General features: G+C 41.7%; 1 protein-coding gene across 34 annotated transcripts in view; it reads left to right on the top strand.

The window, feature by feature from the left end:
* Positions 1-8,463: 8,463 nt before the first annotated feature.
* The window catches only part of LOC110503876 (elastin), a 93,753-nt gene continuing 78,465 nt past the window's right edge, over positions 8,464-23,751 (top strand). For 20 of the 34 annotated variants that reach the window (XM_021582453.2, XM_021582484.2, XM_021582460.2 and 17 more), the window contains exon 1: positions 8,465-8,782. In XM_021582453.2, coding sequence (XP_021438128.2) covers positions 8,707-8,782 — 76 coding nt within the window. In that variant the 5' untranslated portion in view covers positions 8,465-8,706. Of the gene's footprint in view, positions 8,783-23,751 lie in introns of all 34 variants that reach the window. The other 14 variants (XM_036961280.1, XM_021582487.2, XM_036961279.1 and 11 more) reach the window with 3 other exon arrangements.

Here is a 23,751-nt window from a genome sequence, read left to right as displayed (position 1 = left end):
ACCATTCCAGTGTTTAATTGCTATATTGTACTTACTTTGCCACCATGGCCTATTCATTGCCTTACCTCCCTTATCCTACCTCATTTGCACATGGTGTATATAGACTTCTACTGTATTATTGATTGTATGTTTGTTTATTCCATGTGTACCTCTGTTGTATGTCGAACTGCTTTGCTTTATCTTGGCCAGGTCGCAGTTGCAAATGAGAAATTGTTCTCAACTAGCCTTTAAATAAAGGTGAAATAAAAAAATTGTCCCGACCAACCAGTGCCTCCGCACATTGGCTAACCGGGCTATCTGCATTGTGTCCTGCCACCCGCCAACCCCTATTTTACGCTACTGCTACTCTCTGTTTATCATATACAGTGGGACAAAAAAGTATTTAGTCAGCCACCAATTGTGCAAGTTCTCCCACACGTGAGAGAGGCCTGTAATTTTCATCATAGGTACACTTCAACGATGACAGACAAAATTAGATTTTTTTTCTCCATAAAATCACATTGTAGGATTTTTAATGAATTTATTTGCAAATTATGGTGGAAAATAAGTATTTGGTCAATAACAAAAGTTTATCTCAGTACTTTGTTATATACCCTTTGTTGGCAATGACAGAGGTCAAACATTTTCTGTAAGTCTTCACAAGGTTTTCACACACTGTTGCTGGTATTTTGGCCCATTCCTCCATGCAGATCTCCTCTAGTGCAGTGATGTTTTGTTGCTGTTGCTGGGCAACACGGACTTTCAACTCCCTCCAAAGATTTACTATGGGGTTGAGATCTGGAGACTGGCTAGGCCACTCCAGGACCTTGAAATGCTTCTTACGAAGCCACTCTTTTGTTGCCCGGGCGGTGTGTTTGGGATCATTGTCATACTGAAAGACCCAGCCACGTTTCATCTTCAATGCCCTTGCTGATGGAGGGAGGTTTTCACTCAATCTCACGATACATGGCCCCATTCATTCTTTCCTTTGCACGGATCAGTCGTCCTGGTCCCTTTACAGAAACACAGCCCCAAAGCATGATGTTTCTACCCCCATGCTTCACAGTAAGTATGGTGTTATTTGGATGCAACTCAGCATTCTTTGTCCTCCAAACACGACAAGTTGAGTTTTTACCAAAACCAATTCTGGTTTCATCTGACCATATGACATTCTCCCAATCTTCTTCTGGATCATCCAAATGCTCTCTAGCAAACTTCAGACGGGCCTGGACATGTACTGGCTTAAGCAGGGGGACACGTCTAGCACTGCAGGATTTGAGTCCCTGGCGGCGTAGTGTGTTACTGATGGTAGGCTTTGTTACTTTGGTCCCAGCTCTCTGCAGGTCATTCACTAGGTGTGGTTCTGGGATTTTTGCTCACAGTTATTGTGGTCATTTTGACCCCACGGGGTGAGATCTTGCGTGGAGCTACAGATCGAGGGAGATTATCAGTGGTCTTGTATGTCTTCCATTTCCTAATAATTGCCCCCACAGTTGATTTCTTCAAACCAAGCTGCTTACCTATTTGCAGATTCAGTCTTCCCTGCCTGGTGCAGGTCTACAATTTTGTTTCTGGTGTCCTATGACAAGTCTTTTGTCCTGGCCATAGTGGAGTTTGGATGATGACTTCTTGAGGTTGTGGAAAGGTGTCTTTTATACTGATAACAAGTTCAAACAGGTGGCATTAATACAGATAACGAGTGGAGGACAGAGGAGCCTCCTAAAGAAGAAGTTACAGGTCTGTGAGAGCCAGAAATCTTGTTTGTTTGTAGGTCACCAAATACTTATTTTCCACCATAATTTGCAAATAAATTCATTTAAAATCCTACAATGTGATTTTCTGGATTTTTTTTCTCATTTTGTTGAAAATTACAGGCCTCATCTTTTTAAGTGGGAGAACTTGCACAATTGGTGGCTGACTAAATACTTTTTTGCCCCACTGTATGTATAGTCACTTTAACCATATCTACATGTACATACTACCTCAATCAGTCCGACTAACCGGTGCCTGTGTGTGGCCTCGCTACTGTTATAGCCTCGCTACTGTATATAGCCTCGCTGTTATTTTTCACTGTCTTTGTTCTGTTTTATTTCTTTACTTACCTATTGTTCACCTAATACATTTTTTGCACTGTTGGTTAGAGCCTGTTAGTAAGCATTTCACTGTAAGGTCTACTAAACCCGTTGTATTCGGCGCACGTGACAAATAAACTTTGTTTTGATTTACTGTATAATGTTTCAGCTTTATTTGTTATAGATCATCCATTGAACTTTCATTGTGTTAGCACAAAGACAATGCCACAATACTATTCATCCTCAATTCCACTCTATGGAAGTGCTCTATATTGCTCCCTTAGTTTTGGGAGCATCTAGCTAATAAGAAAAAGCTTGTAACATTAAAATATGAGTTTGTCCAGACTCCAGAGGCATTCAACTTTGGGGAATCTGGGGCTACAGACATTCTGTCTGACCTACTGTGACACCCAATCTGCTGTGCAGTGTTACGGTGCAGAAACAGAGTATATTGAGGCCTACTTTGTCTGCCTATCATCCTGAGATGCCAGAACATGTACCTTTGAGTTGGGATGGTGGTGTTGGAATGGTGCAGGGGTGTCGATGTGGAAAATCCATCACCATGTATTCGCACGTTAACTCAGACCCTAGCGAACAGAGAGATCAAAGCCTTTGAATATGCGTTTTAAACCATTCATATGGTTATGGTTTGGGTGCCCTCACAAAACTATAATGTTCATATAAAGAAATGAATCAATCATATTTTTAGATACACCGACAAATAAATGCTAAAGAGGGCCTCCCGAGTGGAGCAGTGGTCTAAGGCACTGCGTTGCAGTGCTAGCTGTACCACTAGAGATCCAGGTACGAGTCCAGGCTCTGTCGCAGCTGGTTCGCGACCGGGAGACCCATGGGGTGGCACACAATTGGCCCAGCGTTGTCTGGGTTTTGCCGGCAGGGATGTTCTTGTCCCAGTGCGCACTAGCAACTCCTGTGGCGGGCTGGGCACAATGCACGCTGACATGGTCACCAGGTGTACGGTGTTCCCTCCAACACATTGGTGTGGCTGGCTTCCAAGTTTAGCGAACTGTCAAGAAGCAGTGCAGCTTGGCTGGGTTGTGTTTCGGAGGATGCACTGTTCTCGAACTTCGCCTCTCTCAAGTCCGTACGGGAGTTGCAGCGATGGGACAAGACTGTAACTACCAATTGGATACTAGAAAAGGGGTATTTATATATATATATATATATATATATATATATATATATATATATATGCTGTATATGAAAATAAATCCCGAAGAAAACAGATGGCGGCCCCAAAAAAGTATTATTATTTTGAACCTGGGCGAATGGAGCTGCTGTTGCTTCTGGACATAGTGTTTGGTAAAGAGCATTTTTTAATACGATGGATGGAATTAGCATTATCTCAAGATGAAGGTGATTCAGAAATCCACAATATCTGGGTTTCTTTTTCAGATTCTTCACAGATCTTTTTCATAGTTGTTTAACAGCTGATTTGTTTACTTCATATACTTTTGCCTAACAAGTCCAAAATAACTAAATTCATAATCATTAAAAATATCAGTGACATGTTGAAGAAAATGCTGGTTAAGATAAATAAATTGACTATGTTTACACTCATTGCCATAAGTGCTCTGAATAAACTAACTATTTATTAATTCAAAAAGTCAGCTATGCTTGCTGATAAAGCTGATTAAGCCTAAACTAATTGCCAAATTATAGATTATTATTATTATTATTACCTGTTAACATTTTCTGTATTGTTTTTGGCTAGTGAAGATGCAGTGGTCTGAAATTGTTAGCTATAAGATGTGAATTCACTGCTGTTCCTTGAAAACGAGTGTCATTGCCAAACTACACTACATTAACTTTCAAAAATCATAGTCAAATAAAATACATATATATTTCTGTATGATGACAAATATGTCACTCATCAATTTATTTGAGATTCAGGTCTACTTAACCTCCAGTTGTCCTCCCCAAGGAGGATTTGTCTACAAACAACCTCAGTCTTTCTGGCAAAAACACCAAGCAACTGAGCCCAAAGGTGGAGCACCAGACATCAGCTAAAATAGAGATTTAGACCTGTAAGTTTTTTGGGGAAAAACACTCCATCTTTCCAGAACACATTCTTTACCTCCCAAACAGACTCGTCAGCTGGGGCCATTAGTCTTAAATAATTAAACATTGGAAGAATAGTGTTCTTCAGGATACAGCATGAGGTCAGATGTCCTGGTAATGCTTTGGGTGGTAACTAATGATTTACTGTAACCATGAGAGAAGGGAACTGTACAAGTGTTTTTTTTGTTTGGATTGCTGTAACACAGGGTTTTAAATTATTTATTCAGTATGACCGGGTACATTGAGGCAACAAAGAAAACAGATGATTATTCTGTTAGCTACAAAAGATAACACAGTGCCACTGACGCGGCCCACTACCAAGGACTGTGGGCTCTCCTTCTTCATGGCCAACATGAGTAAAACATTTAAACATGTTAACCCTCGCAAGGCTGCTGGCCCAGACAGCATCCCTAGCCGTGTCCTCGGAGCATGCGCAGACCAGCTGGCTGGTGTGTTTACAGGCATATTCAATCTCTCCCTATCCCAGTCTGCTGTCCCTTCAAGATGGCCACCATTGTTCCTGTGCCCAAGAAGGCAAAGGTAACTGAACTTAATTACTATCCCCCGGTAGCACTCAACTCTGTCATCATGAAGTGCTTTGAGAGAATAGTCAAGGATCCTATCCACCTCTACCTTACCTGTCACCCTAGACCCACTTCAATTTGCTTACCGCCCCAGTAGACCCACAGAAGATGCAATCAACATCACACTGCACACTGCTCTATCCCATCTGGACAAGAGGAATAGCTATGAAAGAATGTTGTTTAATAGCTCAGCATTCAATACCACTGTACCCTCCAAGCTCATCATTAAGCTCGAGGCCCTGGGTCTGAACCCCGCTCTGTGCAACTAGGTCCTGGACTTCCCGACGGGCCACCCACAGGTGGTGAAGGTAGGAAACATCACCCCCATAAACGGTAACCCTCAACACTGGGGCCCCACAATGGTACGTGCTCAGCCCCCTCCTGTACTCCCTGTTCACCCATGACTGCGTGGCCAAACACGCCTCCAACTCAATCATTAAGTTTGCAGATGACACAACAGTAGTAGGCTTGTTGATTACCAACGATGATGAGACAGCCTACAGGGAGGAGGTGAAGGCTCTAGGAGTGTGGTGCCTGGAAAACAACCTTTCACTCAACGTCAGCAAAACAAAGGAGATGATCATGGACTTCAGGAATTCAGGAAACAGCAGAAGGTGCACCCCCTATCTACATCAACCGCAGTTGTGAAGGTGGAAAGCTTCAAGTTCCTTGGCGTACACATCACTGACCAACTGAAATGGACCACCCACACAGACAGTGTGGTGAAGAAGGCGCAACAGAGCCTTTTCAACCTCAGGAGGCTAAAGAAATCTGTCTTGTCACCTAAAACCCTCACAAACTTCTACAGATGCACAATTGAAAGCATCCCCTTGGGCTGTATCACCGCCTGGCACCAACACTGCACTGCCCACAACGACAAGGCTTTCCAGAGGGTGGTGAAGTCTGTCCAACGCATTACCGGGGGCAAACTACCTGCCCTCCAGGACACCTACAGCACCAGATATCACACGAAGGCCAAAAAGATCATCAAGGACATTAACCACCCAGGTCACTGCCTGTATCATCCAGAAGGCAAGGTCAGTACAGGTGCATCAAAGCTGGGACCAAGAGACTGAAAAACAACTTATATCTCAAGGCCATCAGACTGTTAAAAACCTCTACAGGATCGGTCCCCCCCCCTGTGGGATGGTTGAGCTAACCTAGGTTAATGTGATTAGCATGAGGTTGTAAGTAACAAGTACATTTCCCAGGACATAGACATATCTGATATGGGCAGAAAGCTTAACTTATTGTTAATCTAACTGCACTGTGCAATTTTCAGTAGCTATTATAGTGCAAGAATACCATGCTATTGTGTGAGGAGAGCGCACAGTTATGAACTTGAAAAGTTATTAATAAACCTTTTGATTTGATGCTTTCAGAAATTACATTGCGTCAAAAGAAAAAAGGTTATTACACTGATAAGAACTTGCTTGTAAGCAAATACATGTCTTATCTGATATAGGTTCTCTTCAAGTTATACCCGCTGGCTGACCTGAAAGAACCCCCCTGGATTTGTACACTTCTTTAGATATCACAGTGACCCAACTCGTTGACCTGGTGTTCTCTATTGTGAAACCTCTATACAATAAAAGTCCAGATGATTCTGCACTCCAAAAAGAATCTGGAAAAAAACATTGGAAGCATGGGAAATCCACTGAGGTTGATATTTAACTGTAGTAAACAAGTTTGTTTGTGAATGACCAAAGGCCCCTTCCAACTAGAAAACAGTAGGAGTCCTGAGGCAAGCCTGATTGGAGGGGATCAAAATCAGGGAATGTTGACGTAAATGAAGTATGTCGCCACTATGAAGAGGACTGTTTGTCTTGGGCAACAGGGCCTATTTGTATGTGTGCTATAGCCTGTGTGTCAAGTTTATGTCTGAAAGAATAATCAGTGTTGGCCCCGACTCCTGCCAGAGAAAGAAACCCCGTTTGACCCCCCTTCTCACCTCAAAATCCAAATATGTGTCCCGGGACACAAATGAAGGATGGACAATGACAGCCTTGTCAGCGGTGAGATGTTTGGAAAGTAATGGGCTGCACTTCCTATGCTGAACTGAAACTGTTCACAGGTGTTTGGAGAGGATGTGACCCGTGAGTCACCTGCCAGTGATCTATCTCCAACACAAACCTCCAACCGACACAACAGATCTGAAACCGATGATTTGAGTTCTGGTTATCCTCTAGATTAGAATTTAGATTCCCCCCCTTGTAGGAAGAATATGTTAACCCACAGTGAACCCTGGAAATGGGACTCTTATTGGGTAATCATTTGGGTAATCTGGTGCAGTGCTGAGCTAGCCAGCATCATGGTTTAGTAGCACTGTTTTAGTGAGATGGCACAGAGCTCTAACCTGACAGTCATGGCTGACTGAAAAGTGAGATATTTCAACCCAAGTTTTGGATGGAAAGTCCAAGCAAATAGGAAGTTCGGTTCCGCTTTTACTTTATGAGCTGGCTCGCTAAATATGTTTTTCCTTTGTATTGCGGGTGACTTTAAAGCCAATGCAATGTAAAGCAAATGTTTACCATTAAGTTCTGAATGGAATGGAGAGGGCTCCGCCACACTTCCTTAAAATAAACGTGTGCAATAGTGCTAGGATATACACTGAGATTGTATTACAGCAATGCAGGTATTACCTGTAAGAGAAAGGGAGGCAGCACAGTGAATCATTTCTCTCCTAATGCCTGTACAATATGCTGACTTTGGAAACTCTCATAAAAGAGGAATTCTGGCCATGAGCAGAATGCTCTCTGAGATCCAGGGGCAGCACGGGGAGTAGGTGATGTCTACCCAGCAGCTTCGATGGAGACCCCATAGGTAGGGTCTGTCGTTAAAACGTCATCGGAATGCCTCTCAAGCTGATTAATAGCTCAGAGGTCTGTCCTTATCCTGGCAGGGTAACTCAGGACAGTAGATTGTCAAACTATGTCAAGGTTGTGAATCGAAATGGGCTGCTTCAAGCTCCATTGCTCCATAGGGGGTCGCAGTTGGAGATGTAACTGTATGTGTGTGTTTAAACGTTTATCCTGCTGACCAAGCTGGCCTAGCTGAACAACAGTCTGATGTTTGTTAGAAGGCATTTCTCTGACAGCCATCTCTCTCTCAGTGACGCTGGCAGTGTTCTCACTGCCCTGCTAGAACCGCTCTTCACACGTGGGCCGTTGGGCAGGCTGAATTGCTATTTCTAGCCTCTTCAGACTATCTGCTGCCTCTGTTATGTTTCTGCCTTGATATTTGGTGAAAGTTTGTTACTGAATTGAAGTCTACTTTATTTTTCTTTTAAACTCTTTGATAGTTGTTCCCTCTGTCTGGAAGGATTTAGGGTCATCAGAACACCACTGAACCTGTGGAAAAAACCCTTAAGATATTGTGTTGCTGAAAACCCTCTACTCTATTACTAAGAGGAATAGTCATGGAAAACAGGTAATTACCCAAGATTTGTTCACTGGTTTACTCTCCCTCTCTTTCTCTTCCCCAGTCTCTCTCTTACTCTCTCTCTCTCCCTGTCTCTCTCCCCCTCTGTCTCTCTCACTGTGTACTTTAAAAGATAAGTCCTCTCTGAATCCATGCAAATGTCTGGCAGACAGTGCAATTCCTTTTGGATGAGGGGGGTGGGAAGGAGGGGGGTGTCTCCTTCTGCCTCTCTCTCTCCGTCCCTCTCTCTTTCTTTTCTCTCCCCCCTTCTCTCTCTCTCTCTCTCTCTCTCTCTCTGGCAGCAGAGCCTGCACTGTTGGCAGGAGTGACCAGAATAAAAACAGCAACACCAGACATAGGGGAGGGAAAAAAGCGAAGTGATCCATTGAACCAAAAGTCTTTGCCCTCTCTTAATTACGTAGTGGCCCATATCTTTTCTCTTTTTTTTCCACTTAAAAAAAATAATAAAAAATCTTTCTTCTGTACTTGAAGACCTCTGGTTATTGGTAATTAGCTTGAGGAGAATAAAACCAGCCGATTGTGAGAGGGGTGGTGCATTGTGGAGCGAGATGGCTAACAGAATGGTTCTATCACTCCTTCATGGTCTCTTCTACCTATCTCTGATTCAGCCCTCTCTTCAAGGAGGTAGGTGTGTGCCTAGGTGAACTCAGCCATGACCTCTGCTACCTAGATAGCAGGCTTAGTTTAGAACAGGTGCAGGTCTATGTCTCTGTGTTTCTCTTTGCTCTTCTCAGTTGTTACACAGAGGACTTTAACCACTCCAACCTATTTGTTGTGTGTGCAGTTCTGCCTATTTCATAAAGTGTATGGTATATTTGTCATGCATGCATTGATATCCACTGATCCAGTCTTGTCTTGTTTATTTTGTCTGCAAACCCTGCTAAAGAGGACCTGTCTAGAAAGCAATTCAGATAACTTATTTCTGTGCAAAATTCACGCAAAACCTTTTCTCCATATTTTTTTTTGATTTTTCTCTCAAATACCCTCAAAATGTTTGCATCTAAAATATAAACCATACTTCGAACTGAATATTTATTTTGAAAGTAGCACTTATGACTATTCAGTCATGTTGATTCTATCTGACTCTCTGTACAAGTGTCAAAGATTTTAAAAGCCCCAACTTTCCATTGCACTTGAAGTTCAAGATAACAACATTCTGTTCCATTGCATTGCAGATCTACCACTCACTGTCTCGATTATAATTAAAACACACAATGGTAATCTGCTCCATATTTGCATGTGCTTTGTGTTCTTGTAGTTGTGGCTAATATTGTCCAGGTTTTGGACCAGATACAGTATTTATGCCTGCAGGGTTAGAGTTGTTGTTGTGGTATTTTTAGAGAGGATTGTCTTTCTAAAGGCAGATTCAGTGTAAAAAATACTGTACTTTATGCAGTCTGGCTCATTTCTTTATTAGGTACATATTTGTATTTTAAGAATTGTAAAGGATTTATATTGAGGATATGAAAGGTAGTCTTTGCGAAAAATCTGTGTCACACATGGTAATATTGATCCAACAATTGGATCTCCAGCTATATTTTCAACTTGATTTAATATGTTGACTCAAACAACAACATAATAGCTTAAATTTAAAAGTGAAATGAAATGATTGTGGTGGTTATAAAACCTAAACAAACACATTTTATTAGGACCTCTAAAATTGTTTCTGGAATTTATACAATTTCAGAGAAAGCTGGAGGAACTGTCCAACAATTGGCTTATGTTGGAAGTGCTCACTAGGAAGAGTGAACAATAAAATATATACAGTATATCCTAAACACAGTAATACAGAAATATGAGTGGCCTGGCTTAGCGCAAATTGACATACAGTATGTTTGGTTTCTAGAGAGGACTGTTTCCAACAGGTTTCAGTGTTTTTGAGTCTGAATGAAATCAGGGCCGTATTCATTACGCCGATTCTGTAGCAAAACATTTATTAAACGGAAGCAAACAGAACAAAATGGAAAGGGACCTACCTGAATTTGTCCAATAGAAACTCTCATTTTGCTCTGTTTGCTTCCATTTGGTTCTTAAACAGTAAACTGTTTCTGTAATGAATACGCCCCTGGCTTCAGGCACCGGAGGGGAGTTCTGTGTAGCTATATTGTAATGTAAAGCCGAATCCCATACAGTACTACAGCATGTTAGTGTGCAATGCATAACTCCATCTGGTCCCTCTTTCCCGTCAGCTACGTCATGTAGAATTACCCATAATGAATTCCCATGTGAACGGCAGTGTGTGTGTGTGTGTGTGTGTGTGTGTGTGTGTGTGTGTGTGTGTGTGTGTGTGTGTGTGTGTGTGTGTGTGTGTGTGTGTGTGTGTGTGTGTGTGTGTGTCTGTGTCTGTGTCTGTGTGTGTGTGTGTGTGTGTGTGTGTGAGATTCCTCTGTTCCACGGCATGTGGTCTGAGGTATTCATTTCTAACCAAGTTTGGGGCGGACAACAGCTTATCGTTTTGTACAGAGAGAGGGAGAGAGAGAGAGAGAAATGGTCAGTGAATTCTCGGAGCTGCGTATGTCGTTCACTCTTTCCTTCAAGCTGCAAGGAATTTCCACTTTCTCCTCTTTCCCTCCCTCCCTACTTTGATATTGTTCTTGTTTTGTTTATGCGAGCAGCCAGAGTTGTTTAGTCCCTCCAGTTGGAAAGCATGCTGAAGTTCTGCACTGCAGTCTGATCTCTTCAAGCCAAGCCAGATCTTTTCAAAATGTATTTATTTGCCCAAAAAGAATGCATGTATTTTCTGTTCCTCATCTGTTAGTATCTGAGTCTGAGCTATCATTCTCTCTAACGGTGTCAGATAGAGTTATAGATGGTGGAGCTGCTACAGTCCATTGTAAAACCCCTGACTGGAATATTTTGCCCTTATATAGTCTTATGTTTAACTGTATCTTAAATCGGTGGCCGGATCTGCGATGTTGATGAGTGTGACAGGAGTAAATGGTCAAATTTAACTGAGGCGATTCATCATAAACTGTACACACAGTAATGCATCAGCAATGTGACATGTCAGACACCTGTTATAACCACCTTATAATAAATTAATCTAATTTTGGCATGACATACGCGTTTATGATGCTTAATACATCATAATTTTTACGTGACTTTGTGGTTTTTCCAAGCTGTCTCCTCTTTATTAGACTTTATTGGATGGCACGTTAACTTACAGGTCAATAGAAGCCCCATTCACCTGTTAAGCAACTGTGATGTTTGAATGTATGTGAAAACTGCCCAGAGCCTGTGGATCTGAGGACTGTGGATCTCTTAGGTAATATATTTGCTAATCTAATATTGTGTTTTCCGTTTTTGCCGTCACAGCAGTTTCCTTCCAACTCTTCTTTGCACTGACCTAAACTGGTGAGCCAATTGCCTCGTCTGAAACAAACAGAGCTCAGTTCAGCTTTTGAGAGCAGCAGCTCAGCTCAGGGAGAATTTACAGCATACGGACGGAGGGGCCAGCGAATATCAATATTGGCTTAGGAGCCAAACGTTGGTTGATCTTCAGTGAACGTAAAATCCATCCCTATCAAACCTGTTCTGAGGTGCTGAAACCAGCTCCAGCTGTCTCCGGCTGTGACCAGAAAGTTAAGAAACCCTCTAGCTCGTTCCAAGTAAGTGTCAATTATCTGAAAGTAATGCAAACCCCATTAACACCCAATCACCTTTTTAAGAGGGTTTTCCCCCCGAAAAAAAAAACCCTTTGCTTGCTCATACTTTGGACAGTAATCATGAGAATGGGATTGAGGAGGATTTTTTTTGTGAGTGTGAATGAGTTATGACGCATGAGGGAACGTCAGGGAAGGAGTTGGGTAATAAATATGCAGCTTGTCAGTTGTGATATGACTCTGTCTGGTGTCCCTGAGCATGTACTGTGGCAGACTGCTGAAATGTGTCATCAGTTCCTCTGTCCTATTTGTATGTTTTATTTAACCTTTATTTAACTAGGCAAGTCAGTTATAAACACATTCTTATTTTACAATGATGGCCAATCCTCCCCTAACCCGGACGACACTGGGCCAATTGTGCATCTCCCGATGGGCCTCCCGATCACAGCCGGTTGTGATACAGCCCGGGATCAAACCAGGGTCTGTAGTGACGCCTCTAGCACTGAGATGAAGTGCCTTAGACCGCTGCGCCACGCGGGAGCCCTCAATATTTTTTTTTACAATTCCTACAAACACCATCTTTCAGACGGATAGAGTGAGAATGGGATGTTAGAAATCAGAGAAGAGACAGATGGAGTTAAGTGGCCTCTTCCTCAAAGACACAGTCCCAAATGAAACCCTATTTCCTATATAATGCACTACTTTTGACTGGAGCCCTGTGTGCCCTGATCAAAAGTATTACACTATAAAGGGCATAGTCTGACTAAATGTAATGCAGAGACTACAGTTCAATCAAGATCTCTCTGTAAAACTGTCTGCTCTGAGCACTTTTCGTTTGACCTAAATTGGCTAATTACCTTTTCATTAATGGTCATTCGTGTGGTATCCACACCCATCCGATCTGGATAGTATGAGACTTGTGAAGGAAAGACCAAACATTCTGTCAGCTTCCAATGCTACTGCCAATCCCTCTGGGATTAATAACTATTCTGGCATTCGACAAACTCTTCTCTCAACCGTCCATCTCTTTTCTGTACTTAGTCACATAAAGTCATGTAATCAGAGTTTGTTCACTCTTTTACATGCTACATTTCCAAGAAGTGTATCAGATATCAATGTTTCAGTTCACACCTCAGTGTACTCTGTCACTTTAGTCCAGACAATTCCAGTCAATTACGGGTTTCAAAAACAGTGTCAGAGTCATTAGTTTCTGTTTTATGACCAACACTGTTAATGACACAACCCTGACAAGCATGCAGATGCCGGCAGAGGATAAAGAATAACAAAAGTTCCACCAACTCTGTTCATTTCCTTCCAGCCAGTCTCATAAGAATTAAGAAGCCCGAGTCTGTGAGTTTTTCCTCTGCATGCAGTGCTGCCTGGAAGCCCTGGAAGTCAGTTTGCCTCTTTTGGCGTCAAAGCTCAGGCTTTCAGGACTTCAGAGGATTCTAATCCGTTAGTTCTCTCCGTCAGTGACACTCTCCTGGCCGCACTTGAAGGTAAATGAAATCATGGCAGATCGAATGGCACACCTCGCCTGTCGGTTGGGCAGACTGGTGATGAATTGCCCTGGCTTGCTGTGTTGTGTTGCCCATGCTTCACTGCTGGTTTGGTTGGTAGATTCCCAATCTGATTATCTCGACTCTGATCTTCTCTGTTGAGCTTTGCAGTAGCTCTCTAGTTATTTATTGGGGACGTGTGTTTGTGAGGGAAGCACCTTTCTGGACTTAATCCCTTTGTATGAGGTGGGCTGCCAGGGAGGGATAACAGGACTAAAGTGACACCCTGGCGTCTTGTGGCTCGTTGTCAGAGGGGCTACTGTTCAGTGCCACAGGGCATCCACTTAGGGGAAGACTTAAACGTAATGTGATTTGATCACATCTTCTTCAAAACTGAATCCACTCAAAACTATTTAAAGAAAGAAAAAATAGGCATTTTAGACTTCATTTTGGTCTCTTTAGAGGAAGGGATATACATTTGTTCTTGAGTAAGGATGCTAAGGGAGGGTATATTACTTGTAACTTGCTAAGTTTACCAGTAAACTACCAGAAATGTTGTAACTTTCAAAGATTTTATGTAATTTGTCACAAGTCACCTAGTGGCCTTTTTGGGTACTTCTGATTATCACAGGTGCCTGTAATTATCTCTGTCCCACTGTGTAAAATAATAAAATATGATTTTAAAATAAAAAATAGAATAACAAAGCTGTAAAACATTCTAAATATAAACCATTGTAACACTCAATGAGTGAATAGGTGTGGAGAGCAAAGGATGCGGGAAAAAACACGCTTTAATGTCCAGAAATAATCACAGGAACAAAAATAGTATATCAAACCAGGTATAACTACAGAACAAAAGTACCCTATCGTGAAAAATAAAAGGACAGCGAGAAACCCAAATGAAAACACTAACCACTCTAACACATACAGATGAACAAGCCCGCACAAACAGAAGCGGGCTGAACGAACTTAAATAACCCCACCCTAACAACCAAACAAGGAACAGGTGAAACCAATTAGACAAAACCAAACGAACACAGAACAAAGGATCGGTGGCAGCTAGTAGACCGGCGACAACGACCGCCGAGTGCCACCCGAACAAGAAGGGGAGTCACCTTCGGTAATATTCGTGACAACCATAAATTTAGTGAATACCATTGGTGTTTAATATAAGGATTTCAGCATAAATATCCTTTTTTATTTTAATATTAATACACTTTTAATTATTTTACTATGTCAATATGTCTTTGTTGTTAATGTTTTGGCACCAAACTGGTGGCAGTTGTGAAAAAAAGTCAATAGTTGGAAGAGTTGCAGAGTTAATTGAAAATAATGCCATTGTTGATTAGTTGCATTTTTCATTCATTAGGCTAAGTGGTACCACTCATGGACAATATGGACACAAATATAAAAAAATGAATATATATGAATATAAAATTTTTAAGTTATTCAATTACCAATGTTACAATAGATTGCCATAGATTATACAGTACCAGTGTCACGTTCTGACCTCTATTTCCTTTGTGTTGTATTTATTTAGTATGGTCAGGGCGTGAGTTGGGTGGGCAGTCTATGTTTGTTTTTCTATGTTGTGGGGCAGTTCTATGTTTTCGGCCTAGTATGGTTCTCAATCAGAGGCAGGTGTCACTCTCTGAGAATCATACTTAGGTAGAATCATACTTAGGTAGCCTGGGTTTCACTGTGTGTTTGTGGGTGATTGTTCCTGTCTTTGTGTTTGCACCAGATCGGGCTGTTTTGAGTTCTCACGTTTCTTGTTTTCGTTAGTTTGTTCATGTATAGTGTCTTCATTAAAATACAATGAACAACCACCACGCTGCGTTTTGGTCCGCCTCTACTTCACAACAAGAGAACCGTTACAACCAGACAAAAGTGATTGGGTAATTGTGGAGGCCAGGTCATCTGATGCAGCTCTCCATCACTCTCCTTGGTCTAATAGCCCTTACACAGCCTGGAAGTGCCTTGGGTCACTGTCCTGTTGAAAAACAAATGATAGTCCCACTAAGCCCAAACCAGATGGGATGGTGTATCGCTACATAATGCTGTGGTAGCCATGCTATTAAAGTGTGCCTTGAATTCCAAATAAATCACAGACAGTGTCACCAGCAAAGCACCCCCCATACCATAACACCTTCTTCTCCATGCTTCACGGTGGGAAATACACATGCCGAGATCATCCGTTCACCCACACCGCATTTCACAAAGACATGGCGGTTGGAAACAAAAATATCCAATTTGGACTCCAGACCAAAGGACAAATGTCCACCAGTCTAATGTCCATTGCTCGTGTTTCTTGGCCCAAACAAGTCTCTTTTTCTTATTGGTGTACTTTAGTAGGCATTTCTTTCCAGCAATTTGACCATGAAGGCCTGATTCACACAGTCTCCTCTGAACAGTTGATGTTGAGATGTGTCTGTTACCGGAACTCTGTGAAGAATTTATTTGGGCTGCAGTTTCTGAGGCTGGCAACTCTAATGAACTTATCCTCTGCAGCAGAGGTAACTCTGTAACGATGTGCACTGAGAGTCGGGAAGCAAGTTCAGGGAGTGAGTGTTTTAATAAATAAACGCAACATAAAACAAAACAAGAACAGCGCACAGACTTAACACTGGAACATAAACAATAACGCCTGGGGATGGAACCAAAGGGAGTGACGTATATAGGGAAGGTATTCAGAGAGGTGATGGAGTCCAGGTGAGTCTGATGATGCGCATGTGCACGTAATGATGGTAACAGGTGTGCGCTATAACGAGCAGCCTGGTGCCCTAGAGGCCGGAGAGGGAGCACACGTGACACTCTGGGTCTTCCTTTCCTGTGGTGGAACTCATGAGAGCCAGTTTCGTCATAGCGCTTGATGGTTTTTGCAACTGCACTTGAATAAACTTTCAAAGTTCTTGACATTTTCCAGATTGACTGACCTTCTTGTCTTAAAGTAATGATGGACTGTCATTTCTATTTGCTTATTTGAGCAGTTCTTGCCGTAATATGGACTTGATCTTTTACCAAATAGGGCTATCTTCTGTATACCACCTCTACAACTGATTGGCTCAAACGTATAAAAACTACTTTTAATTTACATGTATTCCAGGTGACTACCTCATGAAGCTTGTTGAGAGAATGCCAAGAGTGTGCAAAGCTGTCATCAAGGAAAATGGTGGCTACTTTGAAGAATCTAAAAAATAAAATATATTTTGATTTGTTTAACACTTTTGCTTACTACATGAGGGGTTATTTCATAGTTTTGATTTCTTCACTATTATTCTACAATGTAGAAAATAGTAAAAATAAAGAAAAACCCTTGAATGAGTAGGTGTGTCCAAACTGTATGTTAATTACCAAAATTATTGAATGTTCCGGTACCTTTGCTAGATTACCGGTAGCTTTGCAACCCTAGTCTTGAGTTACACTCTGAGAACCAGGCCGTGCCTTCATTGTTGCTCCGTGACCCCTTTCAGAGCCAGAGTGAGCAGGGGCTCCTGGGTCGCTGGCAGGAGCCTCCTGAGGCCGCTATTGGAGATAAGACTCTCATTCTGCCGTGTTTATTCATTCCTCTCACACACTCACTGGCAGGACTGTTAACAGCTCTGACATTCTATCCGTTTTTGGCAGTTTTATATTAAAACATGCTCTCTCACTGCTGCACTCTCTCTCTCTCTCTCTCTCTCCCGGAGCCATTTTAGAACAGGATAGCATGGCTGGGAAATCGCTTATCCAAACATCTGAAGCGCTTACAGAACATGCAGTATGGAGTCATTACTGACACACTGGTTATAGATTTTGAGCATGACGATTTTTGCCGGTACGAGTGTTGTAGAAACCAAACCAGACCAGATTTGGGATGGAAGAGTTGGTTTAATAGATGCGTATTTCAAAAGGAGAGCACTGGAAATGTCCAGGGTGTACCGTAGCTCCATGACTGTTCTGCACACAACACACACTTTTATTATGTGAGTCTATGTAACACAGATAGGCTGTTTAATGCAACCCATTTACAAATGCACGCCTGACGTTATAGGATTTGTGCTTTAATAACATGCTTACAACTGTAATGCCACAGGTTGATCGTAAAGACTTGACATGAAATCCTCGAAAAAAACACTAGAGTACAACATTACACAGCACTGCCCTAATCACCATAAGCCCTTACCATGGTGAGGGAACAAGTATTGTTTTGTGGTTTGTTTATGCTCATGGTTTCGGTAGTGGGTTAATGTCAACCACACAAGCATCTCCCCAAAGATGTTTGGTCTGCGTGCTACTGGTGCCAAATGCTCAACAAAGAAGCACACTTACTTAACCCAGATGATTCATTCCCGACCATACTGAACAGCATTGTGACTAGTAGGCCTGGCCCCCAAACCTGGGTTCAAAATCCTTTCCAATACCTTAGCTGGGCTTGATTGAGCTTGACTGTTGCGATGGAATCAATAGTATTTAGTATTTTATTGGGATCCCCAAATAGTCACTGCCAAGGTAACGGCTACTCTTCCTGGGGTCCAAACAGAAAACAAAAGAACAAATAAAATGCATAATATACATAACTCTACATAACGTCCTGCCTCTGCCTTGCGCTTCAGAAACAGGAGATGTCCCCTGCCCTATGAACCGTTCCGGCTCGCACAAGTCAAGACTTCAACAAGGCCTGCCACATAGATAATATAGTTCAAATTACAATACAAAATATATAAAAATGTCTCTTCACAGTCCCCATTTTGCCATAAGGTGTTCTTTTATCCATTTTTTTAATCTGGTTTTATTGCTAACTTGAGTAAATGGGGTGGCAGAGAGTTCCATGTAGTCATGGCTCTATTTAATACTGTGTGTTTCTCAGCCTCTGTTCTGGACCTGGAGACTGTAAAGAGACCTCTGATTGCATCACTTGTGTTGTACTGATGAGTGTCCAAACTGTGTGCCAACAGCTTCAACAGACAGTTCGGTACCTTCAACACATCAACACCTTGCACAAAGAGAGATAGTGATGCAGTCAATCTTTCCTCAACTTTGAGCCAGGAGAGATTGACATGCATGTTACTGACATTCGCCCTCCGTGTATATCTAAGTGCTGCTCTGTTCTGCACCAACTGCAATTGAACATATTCCCGTCTTTGCCGCACATGACCACACAACTGGATAATAGTCCCAGTGTGACAAAACTAGGGCCTGTAGGATCTGTCTGGTCAACTGAGATGTCAAGAAAGCACAGCAACGCCTTATCATGGAGAGACTTCTTCACATTTTAGCAACCATTGAGTCTATATGTTTTGACCATGACAGTTTGATATCTAGGGAAACAGACAGCAGTTTAGTCTCCTTGACTTGCACAATTCCACATTATTCAATAATAGATCTAAATAAGGTTTAGCATTGAGCGAGTGATTTGTCTCAAAAATGATGAAACATCTTCCAGGAACAATAAAAACACAATATGTACATGTTACAGTTCAATTAGAACATTTGGAAAAGGAATAAAACAACAATATGTGCATAACAACTGTCCATTCTAAAACTGGGTGTCAGTTATTTATTTTACTGTGGTAGCCAATTTGTATACTGTTGAGTCGTCAGCGTACATAGACACACAGGCTTTATTCAAGGTCAGTGGAAGGTCATTAGTAAATACAGAAAACAATAATAGCCCAAGCCGGCTGCCCTGCGGTACACCACACTCAACTGAATTTGAATTAGGCTTCCTTTAATGAAAATCCTCTGTGTTCTATTAGATAGGTAACTCTCCATGATAAGGCAGAGGATGCAAATCCATAACACCTCTTTGCAATAGGTTATGATCAATTATATCAAAAGTTCCACTGAAGTCTAACAAAACAGCTTCTTCTTACTATCAAATAGAATAATTGCAAAGCTGCAAACCACATCCATCTTGCACTCCAAGCAGGCTAAAGCAAATTCTCAAATGATTTGAAAGACCTCGAATACCATTTGAACCCAGGTATACTGGCCTTAAACTGTGAGCTGTGAGGGAGGCGGTCGGTTGGTTGGTCTCGCTGGGCCAACACTCTCAAATGGGCCTTGCCAAGAATGTTCCTTAGTCTATTGGACATTTTGACCCCCCCCCCCCCCCCCCCCCCCCCACCCCGCTGTCCATTATCTGATCTCCCAGGTTTACTATGAACCCCATGCAGCAGATCCTAAAGGAACCTGTCTTGTAAAGATTCAGTCAAATCAGCCATCTCTGATGCTCTTATAAAACGTTCCATCTGCCAGATGTTTGGAGCGGCATGTCACTGTTTGTTTTATGACAATCATAAAGCATCATAAAAATAAATGTAATATTTTCCAGTTATGGAGGACCCGTTCATGGCATTTTCTATTTTTCCTAATACCTCAGGTATTCACCGGTAAATGGTTCATATGGCATAATTAAGAGGGTAACATAAGAAACAATCATATACTGTTACTCGTTCATGTTAAAGAGGGATAAAAATACAAAGCAATGTTATGATAATAGTTCCTTTATCACCATATAGATGGACAATCTTGCAAATGTTACTCAATGATTAAGAGGAAATTCCAAGCTTAACATGTGACAGATGTTTTTTAGTAACATGGATTATTGTCTTGGTTTAAGTGATGTCAACCTAGGAGTTCTATAAATCTTTGTTGTTTTGTTAGCACCAAAGTTAGTACATCATCTTTGGACCTGGTCCCATACCCACATACATTTTTGCCTAGTTTATGAAATGGTAGTAATGGGGGTCTGTTCGAACTTAGCTGACATTTCTGGTTCAGAAAAGACTGGAAGTTACACATTTTGTGCTTTTCTTCATACCCAGTAAGTGTGTAATAACGAACTACAGAGTACTTATGCTTTCCAGAATGAGGGTAAAACTTGGGTAAATACAGTGCCTTGCGAAAGTATTCGGCCCCCTTGAACTTTGCGACCTTTTGCCACATTTCAGGCTTCAAACATAAAGAAATACAACTGTATTTTTTTGTGAAGAATCAACAACAAGTGGGACACAATCATGAAGTGGAACGACATTTATTGGATATTTCAAACTTTTTTAACAAATCAAAAACTGAAAAATTGGGCGTGCAAAATTATTCAGCCCCTTTACTTTCAGTGCAGCAAACTCTCTCCAGAAGTTCAGTGAGGATCTCTGAATGATCCAATGTTGACTTAAATGACTAATGATGATAAATACAATCCACCTGTGTGTAATCAAGTCTCCGTATAAATGCACCTGCACTGTGATAGTCTCAGAGGTCCGTTAAAAGCGCAGAGAGCATCATGAAGAACAAGGAACACACCAGGCAGGACCGAGATATTGTTGTGAAGAAGTTTAAAGCCGGATTTGGATACAAAAAGATTTCCCAAGCTTTAAACATCCCAAGAAGCACTGTGCAAGCGATAATATTGAAATGGAAGGAGTATCAGACCACTGCAAATCTAACAAGACCTGGCCGTCCCTCTAAACTTTCAGCTCATACAAGGAGAAGACTGATCAGAGATGCAGCCAAGAGGCCCATGATCACTCTGGATGAACTGCAGAGATCTACAGCTGAGGTGGGAGACTCTGTCCATAGGACAACAATCAGTCAGTCGTATATTGCACAAATCTGGCCTTTATGGAAGAGTGGCAAGAAGAAAGCCATTTCTTAAAGATATCCATAAAAAGTGTTGGTTAAAGTTTGCCACAAGCCACCTGGGAGACACACCAAACATGTGGAAGAAGGTGCTCTGGTCAGATGAAACCAAAATTGAACTTTTTGGCAACAATGCAAAACGTTATGTTTGGCGTAAAAGCAACACACCTGAACACACCATCCCCACTGTCAAACATGGTGGTGGCAGCATCATGGTTTGGGCCTGCTTTTCTTCAGCAGGGACAGGGAAGATGGTTAAAATTGATGGGATGATGGATGGAGCCAAATACAGGACCATTCTGGAAGAAAACCTGATGGAGTCTGCAAAAGACCTGAGACTGGGACGGAGATTTGTCTTCCAACAAGACAATGATCCAAAACATAAAGCAAAATCTACAATGGAATGGTTCAAAAATAAACATATCCAGGTGTTAGAATGGCCAAGTCAAAGTCCAGACCTGAATCCAATCGAGAATCTGTGGAAAGAACTGAAAACTGCTGTTCACAAATGCTCTCCATCCAACCTCACTGAGCTCGAGCTGTTTTGCAAGGAGGAATGGGAAAAAATGTCAGTCTCTCGATGTGCAAAACTGATAGAGACATACCCCAAGCGACTTACAGCTGTAATCGCAGCAAAAGGTGGCGCTACAAAGTATTAACTTAAGGGGGCTGAATAATTTTGCACGCCCAATTTTTCAGTTTTTGATTTGTTAAAAAAGTTTGAAATATCCAATAAATGTCGTTCCACTTCATGATTGTGTCCCACTTGTTGTTGATTCTTCACAAAAAAATACAGTTTTATATCTTTATGTTTGAAGCCTGAAATGTGGCAAAAGGTCGCAAAGTTCAAGGGGGCCGAATACTTTCGCAAGGCACTGTATCTCATTATTCATGTCCTTTTCTGAACATAAAAATGTAAGTTACCTTGGATGGTTACTGAAAGTAACCTGTATCCTTGAAAATGCTAGTCTTATCATAGGCAATGAGCAGACTACTAATTACATACTTAGTTTTGCTCTGTCCTTTTAAGAGATTGTGTAAGATGTGATGAAGTAAGTTTCTTTAGAATCGAGATGCAATTTGCTCTGTGAAGTTCAGATTGTCATTCCATAGCTTACGTTCCTGTCATGTTCAATACATCGTCTATAAAATCTTCAAACCTTACGAAGTAGGAAGGAATTTGCAGCTGTTGCAAACCTTGTTTTTTTCATAGACATCGTCTCTCTGAACCTATGAAGGAGAGAGATCATGCACTATGTCAACCTCCCGGTACAGTAGGTAGGTTCTGTCTCACCCAAGAGACATCGGAAGGCTGAAGATTAGTGGCGATGATGAGATCGGAATTCCACCTCCTTTTAAAATAGTACCGTCTGTGTGTCATTTGTTTATTTGACTTTGCATACTTTACATTTATGCTCTGCTCCACAGATGTGTGTATCAGAGCGGCTGGGGCTGGGGCTGGGGCCTTGAGTTCAGTCAGAGGGAGAGAGGAGAGAAGGGGAAGAAAGGTGGAGGGAGAGAGGCACAGAGTTCTTCTATCAAGATTTACTATTTTCACTCTTGTCTTTCTTTGACCCACCTCCCCCCTCCCTTTTCTCGCTAAGTGTTCTGGAAAATATAATGCTAAACTGTGACAAAAAGTAGGCCAGACGCCACACGTCTGATAGCTGTTGTTGCTTAGTGCCAGGAACCAGGGAGTCTTCTCCGCTCTGCTCTGCTGCACTGCTCTGTAGATCCTGGTCTCAGGATGTCAGCCTCCTTTAAGACTGAGCCTTTCACTGCAATCAGAATAGGAAGGCTGATATTAAGTTAGTCGAGCTACAGAGACCCTTCTGGGAGGGAGGGTGACCTGGACCTGCTGCTGGCCACACAGGCTTTACCAGACACAGACACACTTTCATTTACATGAGGCATGGATGGTGTGATACTGGTTCTCCTATTGGGACAGCCGAATAACCCTTTTAGGTTCTAAATAGCATATTTTTTTGTGCAGTTAAATACCATTCATTTCCACATTAGACACTTCTGCAAGCGTTATAATGTCAAAATACGTTTGTTACTCTGAGCAACTATTGTCATTTACCACTGTCACACCCGGTATGTACTTCCAAAAAGGTCTAAATAAACATGAACAAGCAACCGAAAAAATGTATTGTCTGGAAAGATCATTGATTTGATCACCCACTGCAGTGTACAGTATGAACGTCATATCAACGTCTTGTTTCACAAGCACTGCAAGTAATGCAATAATATTTGATGTAAGTATATTGCCTTCAGAAAGTACTCATACATTCTTGCGGTTGTTAGTCTTTGTTTGCAGAGCACGTAGTTCCAGGCCGATAGAGTCTTCCATGGATGCTATGGGAAGTCTTTCCCTGTCGAATGACTCTGACATTGTCATGCTGTTCTGCTCTGACCGCATGTGGCAAACACTGCCTCCATATGAGAGGCATTTGCTGCTCATGTGCAAAGTCAACAACAACAGAAAATGGCCCCCCAAAAGTTATTGAATAAAAGTATTTAATTTGTTTTGTATATTTAACACTGACAGAGAAATATCTAAATATGTCTCAATTTTGAAGAGTTCTTTACATAAAACTGGGAAAGTGATGTTAAAATGTGATTCTAAGACAGTGCTCCAAGCCATTTATTGAAGGTCATTAGAAAGCATTTTATTGTTAAACACCAGTGCAAAAAAATGATGATGGACATGAATTATTTTAGATAAATACATTGACTGAAGTGTGGAAACCGGAGCAGGGGATCAGACTCTTGGGAGCAGGGGATCAGACTCTTGGGAATAACTCATAAAATCTTATTGAGGAATCTGAAAGAATGTGTAACTGCATAGTTTTAATAATGCTTTATG

Source organism: Oncorhynchus mykiss, chromosome 24 (assembly GCF_013265735.2).
Source record: "Oncorhynchus mykiss isolate Arlee chromosome 24, USDA_OmykA_1.1, whole genome shotgun sequence".
NCBI classification, from domain to species: domain Eukaryota; kingdom Metazoa; phylum Chordata; class Actinopteri; order Salmoniformes; family Salmonidae; genus Oncorhynchus; species Oncorhynchus mykiss.
The sequence above is the reverse complement of the archived record's forward strand: the minus strand, read 5'-3'. Positions and strand labels throughout refer to the sequence as shown.